This window comes from Salmo salar, chromosome 07, assembly GCF_965601325.2.
Source record: "Salmo salar chromosome 07, fSalSal1, whole genome shotgun sequence".
Taxonomy (NCBI): Eukaryota; Metazoa; Chordata; class Actinopteri; order Salmoniformes; family Salmonidae; genus Salmo; species Salmo salar.
This window is the reverse complement of record NC_138297.1, coordinates 39,895,001-39,910,878: the sequence shown is the minus strand read 5'-3', so window position 1 is coordinate 39,910,878 and position 15,878 is coordinate 39,895,001. Positions and strand designations below refer to the sequence as shown.

Here is a 15,878-nt window from a genome sequence, read left to right as displayed (position 1 = left end):
CTGATAAAACAGATGCTAAATCAAGGTCTTACAAAGATGAGGACCAAGAGAGGGAGTGCAGTGATGTAGTGTCCACAACTAAAGAATCATTGTGCAATCTGAAAAGACATGTATCCAAAAAGCATGATGGTGTACTTACTACGTGCACATGCTAAAAGAAAGGTGTGTGTGTGTGTGTGTGTGTGTGTGTGTGTGTGTGTGTGTGTGTGTGTGTGTGTGTGTGTGTGTGTGTGTCATAACAAAGTGTGTCATTGTAGCAAAGTATTTATAAACAAAATATTTGATCTGTTAAACTTTTTGTTCATTTTCATTCTATTATCTATACAATAGGCCATAATTGATTCTGGACCAATATTATTTTTATTTTATTTAACTAGGTAAGTCAGTTCTTCATTGTAAATTCTTATTTACAACGATGGCCAAACCCGGACGATGCTGCGCCAATTGTGCGCCCCTCTATGGGACTCCCAATCACGGCCGGATGTGATACAGCCTGGATTCGAACCAGGGACTGTAGTGACGCCCAATAGGCCTGGAATATTCCCACATTCAAGCAGCTTTACGTTTTGATTGGGTTATTTAGCCTAAACTTTTAGGCCTACATATAGAAAAATAAAAAACCAACTCTGCATCTCTGCCCAGCCTGGCAAGAGTGGCCAAAAGGATGTTTAGCATCCCCAGTGGCTGTGCAAGTGTGGAGAGAATATTCTCCGCTGCTGGCCGGCTCTCCAGGCACCATCGCATGAGCCTGAAGCCACAGAGTGTCAAACTCATGTTTCTAAAAAGGTATTAAAAAAATGTATTCAAAGGCACTAATGAGCCTTTTTTCGTTTAAAACCTCTCTAGGGTATGTGGGACGGTAGCGTCCCAGCTCGCCAACAGCCAGTGAAATAGCAGAGCGCCAAATTCAAAACAACAAAAATCTCATTATTCAAATTTCTCACACATACAAGTATTATACACCATTTTAAAGACAATCTTCTCGTTAATCCAACCACAGTGTTCCGATTTCAAAAAGGCTTTACGGCGAAAGCATATCATTAGATTATGTTAGGACAGCACCTAGACAAGAAAAACCACACAGCCATTTTCCAAGCAAGGAGAGGTGTCACAAAAACCAGAAATACAGTTAACATTAATCACTAACCTTTGATGATCTTCATCAGATGGCACTCAGGACTTCATGTTACACAATACATGTATGTTTTGCTCGATAAAGTTCATATTTATATCCAAAAAAACCATTTTACATTGGCGTGTAATGTTCAGAAATGTTTTGCCTCCAAAATCGGTGAATGAGCACATCAATTTACAGAAATACTCATAAACTTTGATAAAAGATACAAGTGTTATGCACAGAATTATAGATAAACTTCTCCTTAATGCAACCGCTGTGTCAGATTTCAAAAAAGCTTTACAGCGAAAGCAAACTTTGCAATAATCTGAGTACAGCGCTCAGACATCAAAACAAGCCATACAGATACCTGCTATTTTGGAGTCGACAGAAGTCACAAATAGCATTATAAATATTCACTTAGCTTTGATGATCTTCATTGGAATGCACTCCCAGGAATCCCAGTTCCACAATAAAGGTTTGTTTTGTTTCGATAAAGTCCATTTTTATGTCCAAATACCTCCCTTTTGTTCGCGCGTTCAGTCGAGTAATCCAAATGCACTGTGCTCGCGCAGTAAGTTCAGACAAAGTCCAAAAAGTTATATTACAGTTTGTAGAAACATGTCAAACGATGTATAGAATCAATCTTTAGGATGTTTTTATCATAAATCTTCCATAATTTTCCAACCGTATGATTCCTTTGTCTTCAGAAATGAAAAGGAACACACCTAACTCTCACGGGATCGCGCGTGATTGAGCTCATGTCATTTTCTCAGTCATCTGATTCCAAGCACTCTTATTCTCTCCCCATTCACAGTAGAAGCATGAAACAACGTTCTAAAGACTGTTGACATCTAGTGGAAGTCTTAGGAAGTGCAAAATGACCCCACATACACTGTATATTAGATAGGCAATCACTTGAAAAACTACAAACCTCAGATTTCCACACTTCCTGGTTGGATTTGTTCTCAGGTTTTTGCCAGCCATATGACTTCTGTTATACTCAGACATCATTCAAACAGTTTTAGAAACTTCAGTGTTTTCTATCCAAATCTACTAATAATATGCATATCTTACCTTCTGGGCCTGAGTAGCAAGCAGGGAGTTTACTACGGGCACGCTTTTCATCCGGACGTCAAAATACTGCCCCCTACCCAAGAGGTTAAATTGTATAAGTAAGTCACAATTTATAGGCTAATGCTTCAATTCCATCACAATGTTTAAATGCTGAGCGCTTTATGTCCCTGCCAGCCTATTGTGTAGCACTCGCTAATGCTTCACAATGTATTTATTTGTAGGCTATAGCCTTGAAATAATATAGCCTAAATAATTCCTTCTTAGGCTCCCTGTCTGGCTCCTGACCTATTTAGTGTTATATGCTGGTTAATATGACGTTAGCCTATTTGAAATTGTTTGCTTCTTACATTCACCTTTTTATGTTTATTCAAATACTTTTAATTCAAATCCTTATGGTTTGGTTTCAATTCTTAAAAAACAATTGGTAGGTCCAGGTAGTCACAAAAACAGGTAGGTGTTGGTTAAATTTATTTTAATGAATGTAGCTTATTTGGAGCGTTTTTTTGCGCAGCGATAGAGCGGTGAGCGCGATTTCCAACTGCTCAACTCGGCTCACATGCTCTGCACTGAACAAAATATAAACGCAATATGCTACAATTTCACGAACATCCCAAACATGCTCAGTGGGTGACATGTCTGAGTATGCAGACCATGGAAGAAACGGGGACATTTTCAGCTTCCAGGCATTGTGTACAGATCCTTGCGACATGGGGCCGTGCATTATCAGGCTGAAATGAGGTGATGTTGGCGGGAATGGCTCAACAACGGGCTTCAGGATCTCATCACGGTATCTCTGTGCATTCAAATTGCTATCGATAAAATGCAATTGTGTTCGTTGTCCGTAGCTTATGCCTGCCCCTACCATAACCCCAACGCCACCGTGGCGCTCTCAGTTCACAACGTTGACATCAGCAAACCGCTTGTCAACACGCCATACACGCTGTCAGCCCAGTACAGTTGAAACCAGGATTCATCTGTGAAGAGCACACTTCTCCAGCGTGCCAGTGGCCATCAAAGGTGAGCATTTGCCCACTGAAGTCTGTTACGACGCAGAACTGTAGCCAGGTCAAGACCCTGGCGAGGATGACGAGCACGCAGATGAGCTTCCCTGAGAAGGTTTATGACAGTTTGTGCAGTAATTCTTTGGTTGGGCAAACCCAGTTCCATCAGCTGTCCGGGTGGCTGGTCTCAGACGATCCCGCAGGTGATGTGGAGGTCCTGGTCTGGAGTGGTTACACGTGGTCTGCGGTTGTAAGACCGGTTAGACGTACTACCAAATTCTCCAAAATGACGTTGGAGGAGGCTTATGGTAGAGAAATGAAGATTCAATTCTCTGGCAACAGCTTGGACATTCATGCAGTCAGCTTGCCAATTGTATGCTCACTCAAAACTTGAGACATCTGTGGCATTGTGTTGTGACAAAACTGCACATATTAGTGGCCTTTTTAATTGTCCCCAGCCAAGGTGCACCTGTGTAATGATCATGCTGTTTAATCTGCGTCTTCATATGCCGACCTGTCAGGTATATAGATTATCTTGGCAAAGGAGAAATGCTCACTAACAAGAATGTAAACAAATGTTTGTACACAATTTGAAAGAAATGAGCTTGCATATGGACAATTTCGGGGACAGCTCATGAAACAAGTGACCAACACTTTTACATGTTTATTTTTGTTCATATTTACCAAGTTGGGATGAATAAATTCATACTCTGCTCTCTATTACATGTAATTACACTGTACCTACCTATTTAATGTGGGGCAGCTCATTTTCACTGAGTCCTTTATTGCAGGGATGGGCAACCAAGAATCTGAACTCATCATGGGGGACCGCAGTGGCTCGCGGGTCTCTGTACCCTCATCCATACCCACACATGCAGTCAGAGCTATCCCTAGTATTTTAGGGGACCCTAAGCAAAAATTTGTAACCACCCCCCGCCTTGCGAACAATTCTTTTTTTTAGCGGCCCTCTTGACAGCACAGAGGGAAAAATAAAGTTGCAGATTTAATTTCCTGCAATTCTATTCATTTTGCCATTGGGTTGAGAAAGAGAATTGCATGAATTCTGAGTGACTTATAAAATCAATGGGTGCTCCCTGTCGGTAATTCAACAATGATTACTACAAGTGTAGCTAGCTGGCCGCTAGGCTAACTTGCCAATCTAAAAAATATTAGCTGACATGGGCTAATTGAGTGACGGACATGAGAGAAACTGCTGATGCACAACCAAATGTTGTGTATTCTATTATTCTAACTATCAACAGTAAGTTGAGACACCGACTGAGTTCTAAAAAAAAAAAATGAAATTGATCCGCAGGTGCAGGCCACCAGTTGTCCATCCCTGCTTTAGAGTTTTGACCTCTTTACATTTATTTTGATCTCTTCCCTTTTTTTCCTTTTCAGAGGTTGGAGGATTCAGTGGAGCATTGTGCCGGATATTACGGATCCTATAGTAAGAGACCTCCCATTTTCACATGACTTCCTCTGACCTCACAGGAAGTGGCCTGTCGTACTTCCTACCTTTTTGGAATGGAATGAGCTGATTGTTTTGGGTTTGTTTCATGTAGGAACCGTCAAAGGATGACTTGACTGTGTCTGAAAAGTTCCAGTTAGTGCTTGATGTTGCACAAAAAGCACAGGTACAGTAGTGAACATACACAAGCACGCATGCAAACACACCACATTCAGACATTGTATTTTTCGGAAAAGTCATTTTGTTGGGCTTTTTTCACAGAATCTTTTTGGTAAGATGGCGGATGTTTTGGAGAAAATAAAGAAGTAAGTAAGAAATGGCTGTTTCACTGTCTTACCATTCTATACTCTTTCTCTAAGTTGGTCTGAATAGTTGATCCAACGGTTTCCCTCTCGCTATCGCTCTCTCTTTCTCTCTGTGTGTGTGTGTGTGTGTGTGTGTGTGTGTGTGTGTGTGTGTGTGTGTGTGTGTGTGTGTGTGTGTGTGTGTGTGTGTGTGTGTGTGTGTGTGTGTGTGTGTGTGTGTGTGTGTGTGTGTGTGTGTGTGTGTGTGTGTGTGTGTGTGTGTGTGTGTGTGTGTTCAGCCTGTTCATGTGGGTGCAGCCTGAGATCACTCAGAAGCTCTACATAAGCCTGTGGGTTGCCTTTCTTTCCTCCTGCATACTGCCCTTTAAACTCGTGGGCTTCATGATTGGTGAGTACATGCGCACACACAATCATACACATGCTGCTGTAGCCCTCACACACACACTGAGTGAAATGCTATGGTTACGTAACATTCAATATAAAAACACCACTTTATTCTCTTTGCTGCTCGGAGGCATTGTCTCTTGGAACAATTTTTGTTCCTCTCTAAAGCAATTGGTCTTCTCCTGTGTGTTCCCTGTTGGTGGCTGTGGAGGCTTTAAGATGAAGGAGACTGACTGAGCCGTTTAGTTTACAGCAGACACCCGTTTTATGAAATGTGTAAAACGTGTAAATAAAAAAGTATACCGACATATGTTTTTGTGCAATCATTGTACTTTTACAACATTACTGTCAACTTTTTAAAAAATTATAATGTATGACATTTTTTCTCTCTCGCTCTCAGGACTGTATGCAGGGATCAAATTCTTCATCATAGACTTCTTGTTTAAGAGCTGTCCCAAGCTGAGGGACAAATATGACACACCTCACATCGACTGGAACAACCTACCAACTGATCCACAGCTGAAGGAGAGGACCAACGCTACAATGTCCCGACGGGTGAGGACACGCACTTATGAATGCATACACATGTATACATATCCACACACACGTACACAACATATACGGTATACAATAACACACAGGCTGTCATCTGACAACTTACTCTGGGGGCGCAAAAATAACTTAGCCCCATAGAGAAAGGAACCAATTCTTTATCCAACCCAAACTTCCCTAACACTGGCCTTTATCCAAATGCTAAATAACTAAACCCCAAAGAATCTATTACAACTGAAGGATAGATTTTTTTGTTTTTAAATAATAACCGTAACTACTGTCAAACCAACATTGCAATTATTTTATCTTATGATGAGCCTTAACCCTTTTTTATGTTGAGCCCTTACTTTAAACAAACTTAATTTACCTTGACACTGTCTCCTGAATGTCATGCTCTGTCGTGTGTGTGTGGTGTGTGTGTGCGAGACTGTGTTGAGTGTTTGCAATGGCTCTTGGTTTGTTTCCTCAGCCAATTGGCAGTAATGTTAGTGGTGCTAGATGGGCTTTGCTTTAGTGACTGTCACTATACGTTGTGTTTTGTTTCTCTCTCTCAGCTGTCTGGGTCTGAGAAGGTAGGGACTCTGGTGTGCTTCTGTCCCCATTACGTTACGTAGTGCCTGTGTGTGCCACCAGCTAAAACATGTATATACACCACCGGTTCAAAGATTTAGAACATCTACTCATTCCAGGGTTTTTCTTTATTTTTACTATTTTCAACATTGTAGAATAATAGTGAAGACATCAAAACTATGAAATGCCACATATGGGATCATGTAGTAACCAAAAAAGTGTTAACCTCTCTGGGCTAGGCGGGACGAAATCGTCCCACCTACGTAACAGCCACTTGCAGCCTGTGGCGCGATTTTCAAAACCTTAAAAATCCTATTACTTCAATTTCTCAAACATATGACTATTTTACAGCTATTTAAACAAATCACCCTTTGCCTTGATGACAGCTTTGCACGTAATTGCCGTTCTTCTCTCAACCAACTTCATGAGGTAGTCACCTGAAATGCATTTCAAATAAAAGGTGTGCCTTCTTAAAAGTTAATTTGTGGAATTTCTTTCCTTCTTAACCTCTTGGGGCTATGTGGGACGCTAGCGTGCCACCCGTGGTGCACCCTATCAACAGCAGGTGCATTTCAAGAGCGGCAAATTTGAAACCAAATAAATGTCAAAATTCAAATTTTTCAAACATACAACTATCTTACACCCTTTGAAAGATAAACATCTCCTTAATCTAACCACGTTGTCCGATTTCAAAAAGGTTTTACGGCGAAAGCATAAAGTTAGATTATGTTAGGAGAGTACATTGACAATAGCTGTGTGTAATGTTTTGTCAATTCAAAGACATGCGTCACCAAAACCATAAAACCAGCTAAAATGATGCACTAACCTTTGACAATCTCCATCAGATGACACTCCTAGGACATTATGTTAGACAATGCATGCATTTTTAGTTCTATCAAGTTAATATTTATATCCAAAAACAGCATTTTACTATGGCGTTGATGTTCAGGAAATCGTTTCCCTTCAATAACCGGCAGTCAAGTCAGCACCACAAATTAAATAATTAAAATTAGAAAACATTGGTAAAATATTATATTGTCATTTAAAGAATTATAGATTTACATCTCTTGAACGCAATCGACTTGCCAGATTTAAAAATAACCTTACTGGTAAATCACACTTTGCAATAATCTGAGCACTGCGCCCAGAAAAATACGCTTTGCGATACAGACAAACGGCCATGTTGGAGAGATCTAAAATCGAAAATACTATGTAAATAATCCATTACCTTTGATTCTCTTCATCAGATGTCACTTCCAGTAATCCCAGGTCCATAACGAATGTAGTTTTGTTCAAAAAAGCTCATCATTTATGTCCAAAAAGCTCCGTGTTGTTAGCACATGATCTAAGCCCGCCGGACTTCACTTCATGAACGAGGGGAAAAAATATATTTACGTTCGTTCAAACATGTCAAACGTTGTATAGCATAAATCATTAGTGCCTTTTTTAACCAGAACATGAATAATATTCAAGGTGGACGAATGCATTCTCTTTTAAAACGTATTGGAACGAGGGTACCCAACATGACCTCGCGCGCCAGAGTCTAATCGGCCATCACCGTTCCAAGGCTCTTGTTCGGTCAGATCTCATAGTAGAAGATTCAAAACACTTTGTAAAGGCTGGTGACATCTAGTGGAAGCAATAGGAAGTGCCAAAACATTAATCAGCCCCTGTGTGTTTCAGTGGCATAGGCTTAAAGGTAATTCAACACATCAGGTATCCACTTCCTGTCAGAAAATGTCTCTGGGTTTTGCCTGCCAAATGAGTTCTGTTATACTCACAGACACCATTCAAACAGTTTTAGAAACTTTAGGGTGTTTTCTATCCATATATAATAAGTATATGCATATTCTAGTTACTGGGTAGGATTAGTAACCAGATTAAATCGGTTATGTTTTTTTATCCAGCCGTGAAAATACTGCCCCCTAGCCCCAACAGGCTAATGCGTTTGAGCCAATCAGTTGTGTTGTGACAAGGTAGGGGTGGTATATAGAAGATAGCCCTATTTGGTAAAAGACCAAGTCCATATTATGGCAAGAACAGCTCCAATAAGAAAAGCAAAATGACGGTCCATTACTTTAGTCAATATGGAAAATTTCAAGAACTTTGAAAGTTTCTTCAAGTGCAGTTGCAATAACCATCAAGCGCTATGATGAAACTCTCTCGAGGACCGCCACAGGAATGGAAGACCCAGAGTTATCTCTGCTGCAGAGGACAAGTTCAGTAGAGTTACCAGCCTCAGAAATTGCAGTGCAAATAAATGCTTCAGAGTTCAAGCAACAGACACATCTCAACATCAACTGTTCAGAGAAGACTGTGTGAATCAGGCCTTCATGGTCGAATTGCTGCAAAGAAACCACTACTGAAGGACACCAATAAGAAGAAGAGATTTGTTTGGGCCAAGAAACACGAACAATGGATATTAGACTGGTGGAAATTTGTCCTTTGGTCTGGAGTCCAAATATGAGATTTTTAGTTCCAACTGCTGTGTCTTTGTGAGACGCGGTCTGGGTGAACGGATGTTCTCTGCATGTGTATTTCCCCAGGAGGTGTTATGGTGTGGGGGTTCTTTGCTGGTGACACTGATTTATTTAGAATTCAAGGCACACTTAACTGGCATGGCTACCACAGCATTCTGCCGCGATACGCCATCCCATCTGGTTTGTGCTTAGTGGGACTATCATTTCTTTTTCAACAGGACAATGACCCAACACACATCCAGTCTGTGTAAGGGCTATTTGACCAAGAAGGACAGTGATGGAGTGCTGCATCAGATGACCTGGCCTTCACAATCCCCAACCTCAACCTAATTGAGATGGTTTGGGACAAGTTGGGCCGCAGAGTGAAGGAAAAGCAGCCAACAAGTGCTCCTTCAAGACTGTTGGAAAGGCATTCCAGGTGAAGCTGGTTGAGAGAATGCCAAGAGTGTGCAAAGCTGTCATCAAGGCAAAGGGTGGCTATTTCAAGAATCTCAAATATAAAATATATTTTGATTTAACACCTTTTTTTGGGGGGGGGGTTACTACATATTTTCTTATGTGTTATTTCATAGTTTTGATGTCTTTACTATTATTCTACAATGTAGAAAATGGTAAAAAATTAAGAAAAACCCTTGAATGAGTAGGTGTTCTAAAACTTTTGACCGGTGGTCTGTCTGTATGTGTGTGTGCGCACTGAGTGTGTGCGTGTGGTTCACGACAAACCTCCCAACATTAACTGAGTGTTTGTGAATAAATGGATCAAAAATATCAATGCATGTATCCACTTTTAGTGGGCCCTAATGACATAACGTTAAACTCAGTCCAAAAGAGACACTTGCTAAGCTTTAATTGAACCAGTCTTAATTGAAACAATTATGAATTCATTTGACTTTTTTTTTTAATCCATTTTCACAGACATACTCTGTAGTAACCAGGTGTTCAGTGTGCTGACACAACCCCAAACCAGCACTGTCAAAAGCAACTTTAGTGTGACTAGAGTAGGATACACTATTGTCCGGTTTACAGTAGCACCTTTATTTCCCCCATAGTTTACCTCTAGAACACTGAAATGTCGATGGTAAGATAATCAGTTAAGGTATAACTTTCTTGTGTTTCCAATTAGTAGTAGGCTTTGTATAACAATCACTCAGTTAGAATAATTTACCAGGTAACCCTTGAAAAACAGAGCTAATTAGTGTGTCTGAATTCTCCAACCATGTAACTAAGACTTATTCTACAGCTAATCGAAGACTTCTACTCTATTCTACTTCTATGTAACATTACAAATAATCCCGTCTATCTGCTGGTATAGCTAGGGGCCTGCCTGCCTGCAGCATGAGGGAGTATATTGTACTGTAGCTGTAACTGGCATGGCCATTTATCTGCAGAGCTCCCTACTCTCACTCCCAGCATTACAAACACGAACTAATCCACTACTATACCATCCTGTCTATACTGTACACTGACTTCTGATCCCCCACCCCCCACCCCCCTGCCTGAAGTGTACACTCGCTGCCCCCCCCCCCCTTCAGGGATTTAGCCTTCACTAAAACATTGGATTGGTGGGTGTAAGCATGCATAGGCAAAAGACAGGTGGACAATGTTCCACCATAATTATATACACTAGTGAGGGGTAGTGAACCAGTGAACACTTCAGGGCAGAAGGGTAGAGGATACCCTTAGAACACAGACAATACAATAAATGAAGTTAAATAACAAAATGTCCTCACTTAGAAATGAAACTAACCGAGATGTACTGTGTCTGGGGGGGTCGGAACTGCTCTGCGCTTTGCACGAGACCCTCACCCTGAGGCTGATGTTAGATAAGCCGCAAGTTGTTTGCAAGGCTATGTTACGAGGAGCACATACTCCTACTGTGTACAGATGAATGGCCTCCATCTTATGTTTCCTCTGTGAGAGGCTGTCTACCAGTTTAGTCTCTGAGAGAATCCATAGTGGAAGATGGCTACAGTAGTGCTCTGTAGTAAAATTCTTCCTCTTCCTCCTCCTCCCCCACCTGCTCCCCAAATCCTCCTTTTCCTCGTCCCCCCCTCCTACCACTTCCCCTCCTCCTCCCCTCTAGATTCAGCCTGTGGTGGCAAGAGGTAGCTTAGCAACGGTCCCATGCGGTGTAAACCTGGATGGTGACAGCGCCAGGATTCATAGCACCAAGAAGGGAGCCTTTCATGAGATCTTCAACGTCTCAGAGAATGAGCGCCCTCTACCAGGTTAGAGGACGTACTGCACCTAAAATATTTTTATTCAAAAAAACATTACCCCCTGCTATTTACTTTTTTTTATGCTTTTGGGGCCCTGTCCCGCCGCTTGTAATATTAACTATTTTTCTGTGTGTGTGTCTACAGTGTGTGACAATGGGTGGAGGTGCTGCCTCATCAACAGAGACCGGAAGATGCCAACAGACTACATTCGAAACGGCATGCTCTACGTTACAGAGAAGTAAGTAGACCTACCTCATCACACTAGCTTGTCTCTTCAAGTACTTAATCACTAGCTTTTCACCTCGTGGTCTGCTATTCCTTTTTGGTGTGCTATCTTTACTCTCATGTGGGTGTATACAACATGCCACGAAATAGTGCCATTATGTTGCAGGTTCTCAGAGCTAGATCCAAGAGCGGATGATTTGTGCTGACTCGTCTCTCCATCTTTCTATCTTTCCTCCTCTCTCACCATCTGTCTCTTTTTCTCTCAGTTATCTGTGCTTCGAGAGCTCCAGTTCCAAATCGGCGGCCTCCAAGAAGAATAAGGTCATTAAGCTGGTGGACATCACAGATATCCAGAAGGTGTCTATCTACACTCTTAACTAATTCAGTGTTTTTATCATATCCTTTCTATGTTTTCTGTGATATCACATCCTGAAATGCATCTTCTAACAACTGATAGGTTCTTTTCAAATGAATCTATCATAGTTGTATGCATCTGATACCATCTCGTCTCTGTTCCCAGTACAAAGTGCTGTCTGTCTTACCTGGGTCTGGAATGGGAATCTCCATAGCCACTCCCTCCACACAGAAGGTATGGAAATAAAGACTAATTTGACCATTTTATTTTCCTTCACATATTTACAAATAAAATTAATTAGTGGATTTCTGTCTCCTCAGCCTCTGGTGTTTGGTGCCATGATCCATCGAGACGAGGCCTTCGAGGCGATCTTCACCCAGTACATGAAAATCATTACCACCTCCAGACCACCCTCGGGCAGCCCTGAGCTGTAGCCCTGAGCTGTAGCCCTGAGCTGTAGCCATGGACAGAGGGCTAGGCTAGGGTCAGGGCTGGGCCACCTGCCCCTGAACCCTCCCTGGCTGGAGGAAAGACAATTGGGGGAAAGTGACAGGACACACACCTCTTCTCCTCCCTCTCTTATTTACAGTGACTGGACAATCTTCTCTTTTATGACTGAGAGGTGCCTGTGTGTGCGTCTGCCTGGAGGTGGGACCTTGTAGTCCAATAGGGATGGTGCACACATTCCTGCACTCTTTCTATGTCGGAACGTGGATGAGGGGGATGAAGAAGAGGGGATGGGGGGGACATTTTTAACACAGACATCTCATCATAGGAGAAGGAGCTGGCTCTCCTGCCTGCTTGCCTGACAGCTTTAATTCGCTTCAGAGGTGTGTGTGTGTGTGTGTGTGTGTGTGTGTGTGTGTGTGTGTGTGTGTGTGTGTGTGTGTGTGGGTGTGTGTGTGTGTGTGTGTGTGTGTGTGCTGCCCAGACAGCGTGCATCTCTACTCACCTGTCTTCTCTCTGTCTTTCTCACAAAGTCTGAGTCAGTGTAACTGCTACTGCTGGTCTTGCACGGAACCGTACAGACAGTATGCCATACGGTAGCTAGATGTTTGTGTAGAAAACAAAAAGCTGTGAGAAAGTCGAGCCAACGTCTGAACAACGTTCAACATGACACGAAGCCTTTTCCATTAGTTTACATCGTTGCTGTGGATTTTCTGTGGAGACACGCATGCACATTTCAGCAGCAAACAGTTTGCGTTCAGGTGTCTTTTTGCATATGACGTGTATGTGTTATACTTTCAACACTCACTACTGAACTGTACTGTGTCACGCACAGTAGTGGGGACCTTGGCGATGATGTTCATTGTGAAATGTTTTCAAATGCCTTTCTTGTGAATTCCGCTTATTTTTGTAATAACCAATGGAATGATGAGGAACTGGACTTTGTTAAAGTATGTCCTGGGTCTGTGGATTGTGTTATAAAACTAAAGCACACTCACTGTTAGAGAGAGTCATAACAGACCTAAACCCTGAATAATGTGTCTAAACTGAAGGTACATAGTTTAAATGTAACATAACTGGTTCAGTGAACTAAACTTGTGCGCTGACCTTAGCCTAGTAGGCTAACACATTCTTAAGGTACACACTGTAGGTCACATAAACATACTAATGATTTCGCAGTGTCTCAAGGCCCAAAACCTGTGTTACTTCAGTCTTTAGTGACATGTTATGGTATAGTAGTACTATTGTAGTTCTACGGTAATGCCACTAATACCAACCTCTAGTATTAACACTGGAGTGGTCAGATGTGTACAATGTGCTGTCCTGTTAAGAAGTAATTTAACTTGGTTAACTTGACTAGTAACTAGTTAACTCCTGGACGACTTATCTCAGTATTTCATCTGGCCTAGTTCTGTAGGATTCATTCACAGCAGGATGAAGTAGAAGTTTGAACTGAATATTTTAAATGTCACTTTATTATTGTCACCATTCTGGATTCAAAAAGCTGGTATTTTATTTCTCAGATAGGTTTGATATGTAGAATTGTAATGAATGCCAAACCAAGTGGATGTGCACACTTTCTGTGTTTTGTAAGATGGCTGGAAGAGTTATTGTGGGCATATTTCTCATTTATCGTTTACTGCAAATGAGAGAGGAGATTATACCATGCTCGCAGATCCTTCTTTGGCTCAGCACAACAAGCTAGTCCCCTAAAACGCATTCATCTTCCCACACTGTTAACAAGCCCATATAAACTTTTGTCAGTTATTGTCTTACAAAACCCAATCTCCAGTTGTGTTACGACTGGATACGAAATGTGATTTCTGGAGATTGTCTAAGGAACTCATGCTGTTAGTGTGTCGATTGAATGATTGTCTGACTGTACGTTACTGTAGTCTTAATGCTTACCTGAAACCTTTCTTAGTCGATTTAGTAACAACTAACTTTGAAATCTGCAATCAGGGTCTGTCCTAAAAGAAGCACACTGAATGTATTGTGTTACTGCTGTAAACGCTTAGTTACATTTATTTTTTTGCCAAAACGTAATTTGTTTCTTTCTTTTACTGCCCGCCATACTCTGCCTACACTGATGTTTACTGAAGGTTGGGTTAAAAACCTTAATTGATTTGTTTTTCTTTTGTTTGGAATGTCGGTTTGAGCTCCTAGCCACAGGTGGAGTTATGAAGACTGGACAGATATCTTCTTCTTGCATTTGAATTACTGTGTCAACTGTCAGCTTTTAAATCTGCTCAGACTGGTCTCAGGACAACCTCTGCTGCTCACCTTCATCCCAACCGCAAACGTAAGCCTGATCTCTGATCTGTTTATAATGCTTTAATAGCTAAAGCTAAAGTTTAGCTCTTCTGTTGAGCTAACAGTAGATAGACGGTGACATCAGAGAACATTCTAGTCAGATTATATTGTACGTCAATCACGCTGCAAAAAAAACGTCAGTGATCGTTCTAATGGTAGTGGTGTGCAGTACATGGTAAAATCATGATAATCTTTTAGCTATTTTTGGATCACTCACAGGCCTTCCTTACAGAGAGCAGAGGTCGTCATGGCGACTCCGAGAGCTTCTGTCCACTGGTTTCTATTGGTTTCTACTTCTGTGGCTCTCGTTGTGTTACCCAAGTATTAGTTGTAACTCAAATGTAAACATTGGTCAATTACTTCATGATATTCCCATACAGTATATCACTGCAAAGTTCAATATACTGCAATCATCTGTCAGTTGTTGGTAATTATTTGTCATCTGTGGGTCCGAGGACTAAAATGACGAAAGAGGAATTTATATACAATAACGTAATCCATAGATTTTTTTAAAGAAAACAATGTCCATTGTAAAATATCTGGTGTTCATTTTTTTTATTTAAATAAAATGAATTATTTGCCCTTCTCTGTATTGTTATCCTTTGTTGTACACCTATAGATAATTATAAAAATAATGTTTATCATTCCAAATTAACATGAAGGTAGTGTAGTGGGAGATTGCTGACTGCAATTCCCACATTCGGCAACTTGATGTCACTGCAGGACAGATGGATGGAGGCTGATAATAACCCTTTAGACACTAGAGGGCAGTGGCATAAGGTGAAAAACTCCCAAAACCATTTAGAGCCTTCCTGGTTGTATATTTGAGGTGTGTGTGTGTATATATATATATATATGTGTGTGTATATATGTATGTATGTATGTATACGTATATGTATGTATGTATACGTATATGTATACGTATATGTATGTATGTATACGTATATGTATGTATGTATGTATACGTATATGTATGTATACGTATATGTATGTATACGTATATGTATGTATGTATACGTATATGTATGTATGTATGTATGTATACGTATATGTATGTATGTATGTATACGTATATGTATGTATGTATGTATGTATGTATGTATACGTATACGTATGTATGTATACATGTATGTATACGTATATGTATGTATACGTATGTATATATGTATACGTATGTATATATGTATACATGTATGTATATATGTATACATGTATGTATATATGTATACATGTATGTATATATGTATACATGTATGTATACGTATACATGTATGTATACGTATACATGTATGTACACGTATATGTGTATATGTATGTACACGTATATGTGTATATGTATGTACACGTATATGTGTATATGTATGT

General features: G+C 40.7%; 1 protein-coding gene across 3 annotated transcripts in view; it reads left to right on the top strand.

The window, feature by feature from the left end:
- The window catches only part of LOC106609111 (GRAM domain-containing protein 4), a 75,750-nt gene extending 60,655 nt beyond the window's left edge, over positions 1-15,095 (top strand). For all 3 annotated transcript variants that reach the window (XM_082977599.1, XM_014207533.3, XM_082977600.1), the window contains 10 exons: positions 4,594-4,642; positions 4,758-4,829; positions 4,925-4,968; positions 5,247-5,356; positions 5,753-5,907; positions 11,038-11,182; positions 11,318-11,411; positions 11,665-11,755; positions 11,919-11,987; positions 12,074-15,095. In XM_082977599.1, the coding sequence (XP_082833725.1) occupies positions 4,594-4,642; positions 4,758-4,829; positions 4,925-4,968; positions 5,247-5,356; positions 5,753-5,907; positions 11,038-11,182; positions 11,318-11,411; positions 11,665-11,755; positions 11,919-11,987; positions 12,074-12,187 (943 nt within the window). In that variant the 3' untranslated portion in view covers positions 12,188-15,095. The remainder of the gene's footprint in view (positions 1-4,593; positions 4,643-4,757; positions 4,830-4,924; positions 4,969-5,246; positions 5,357-5,752; positions 5,908-11,037; positions 11,183-11,317; positions 11,412-11,664; positions 11,756-11,918; positions 11,988-12,073) is intronic.
- Positions 15,096-15,878: the final 783 nt, after the last annotated feature.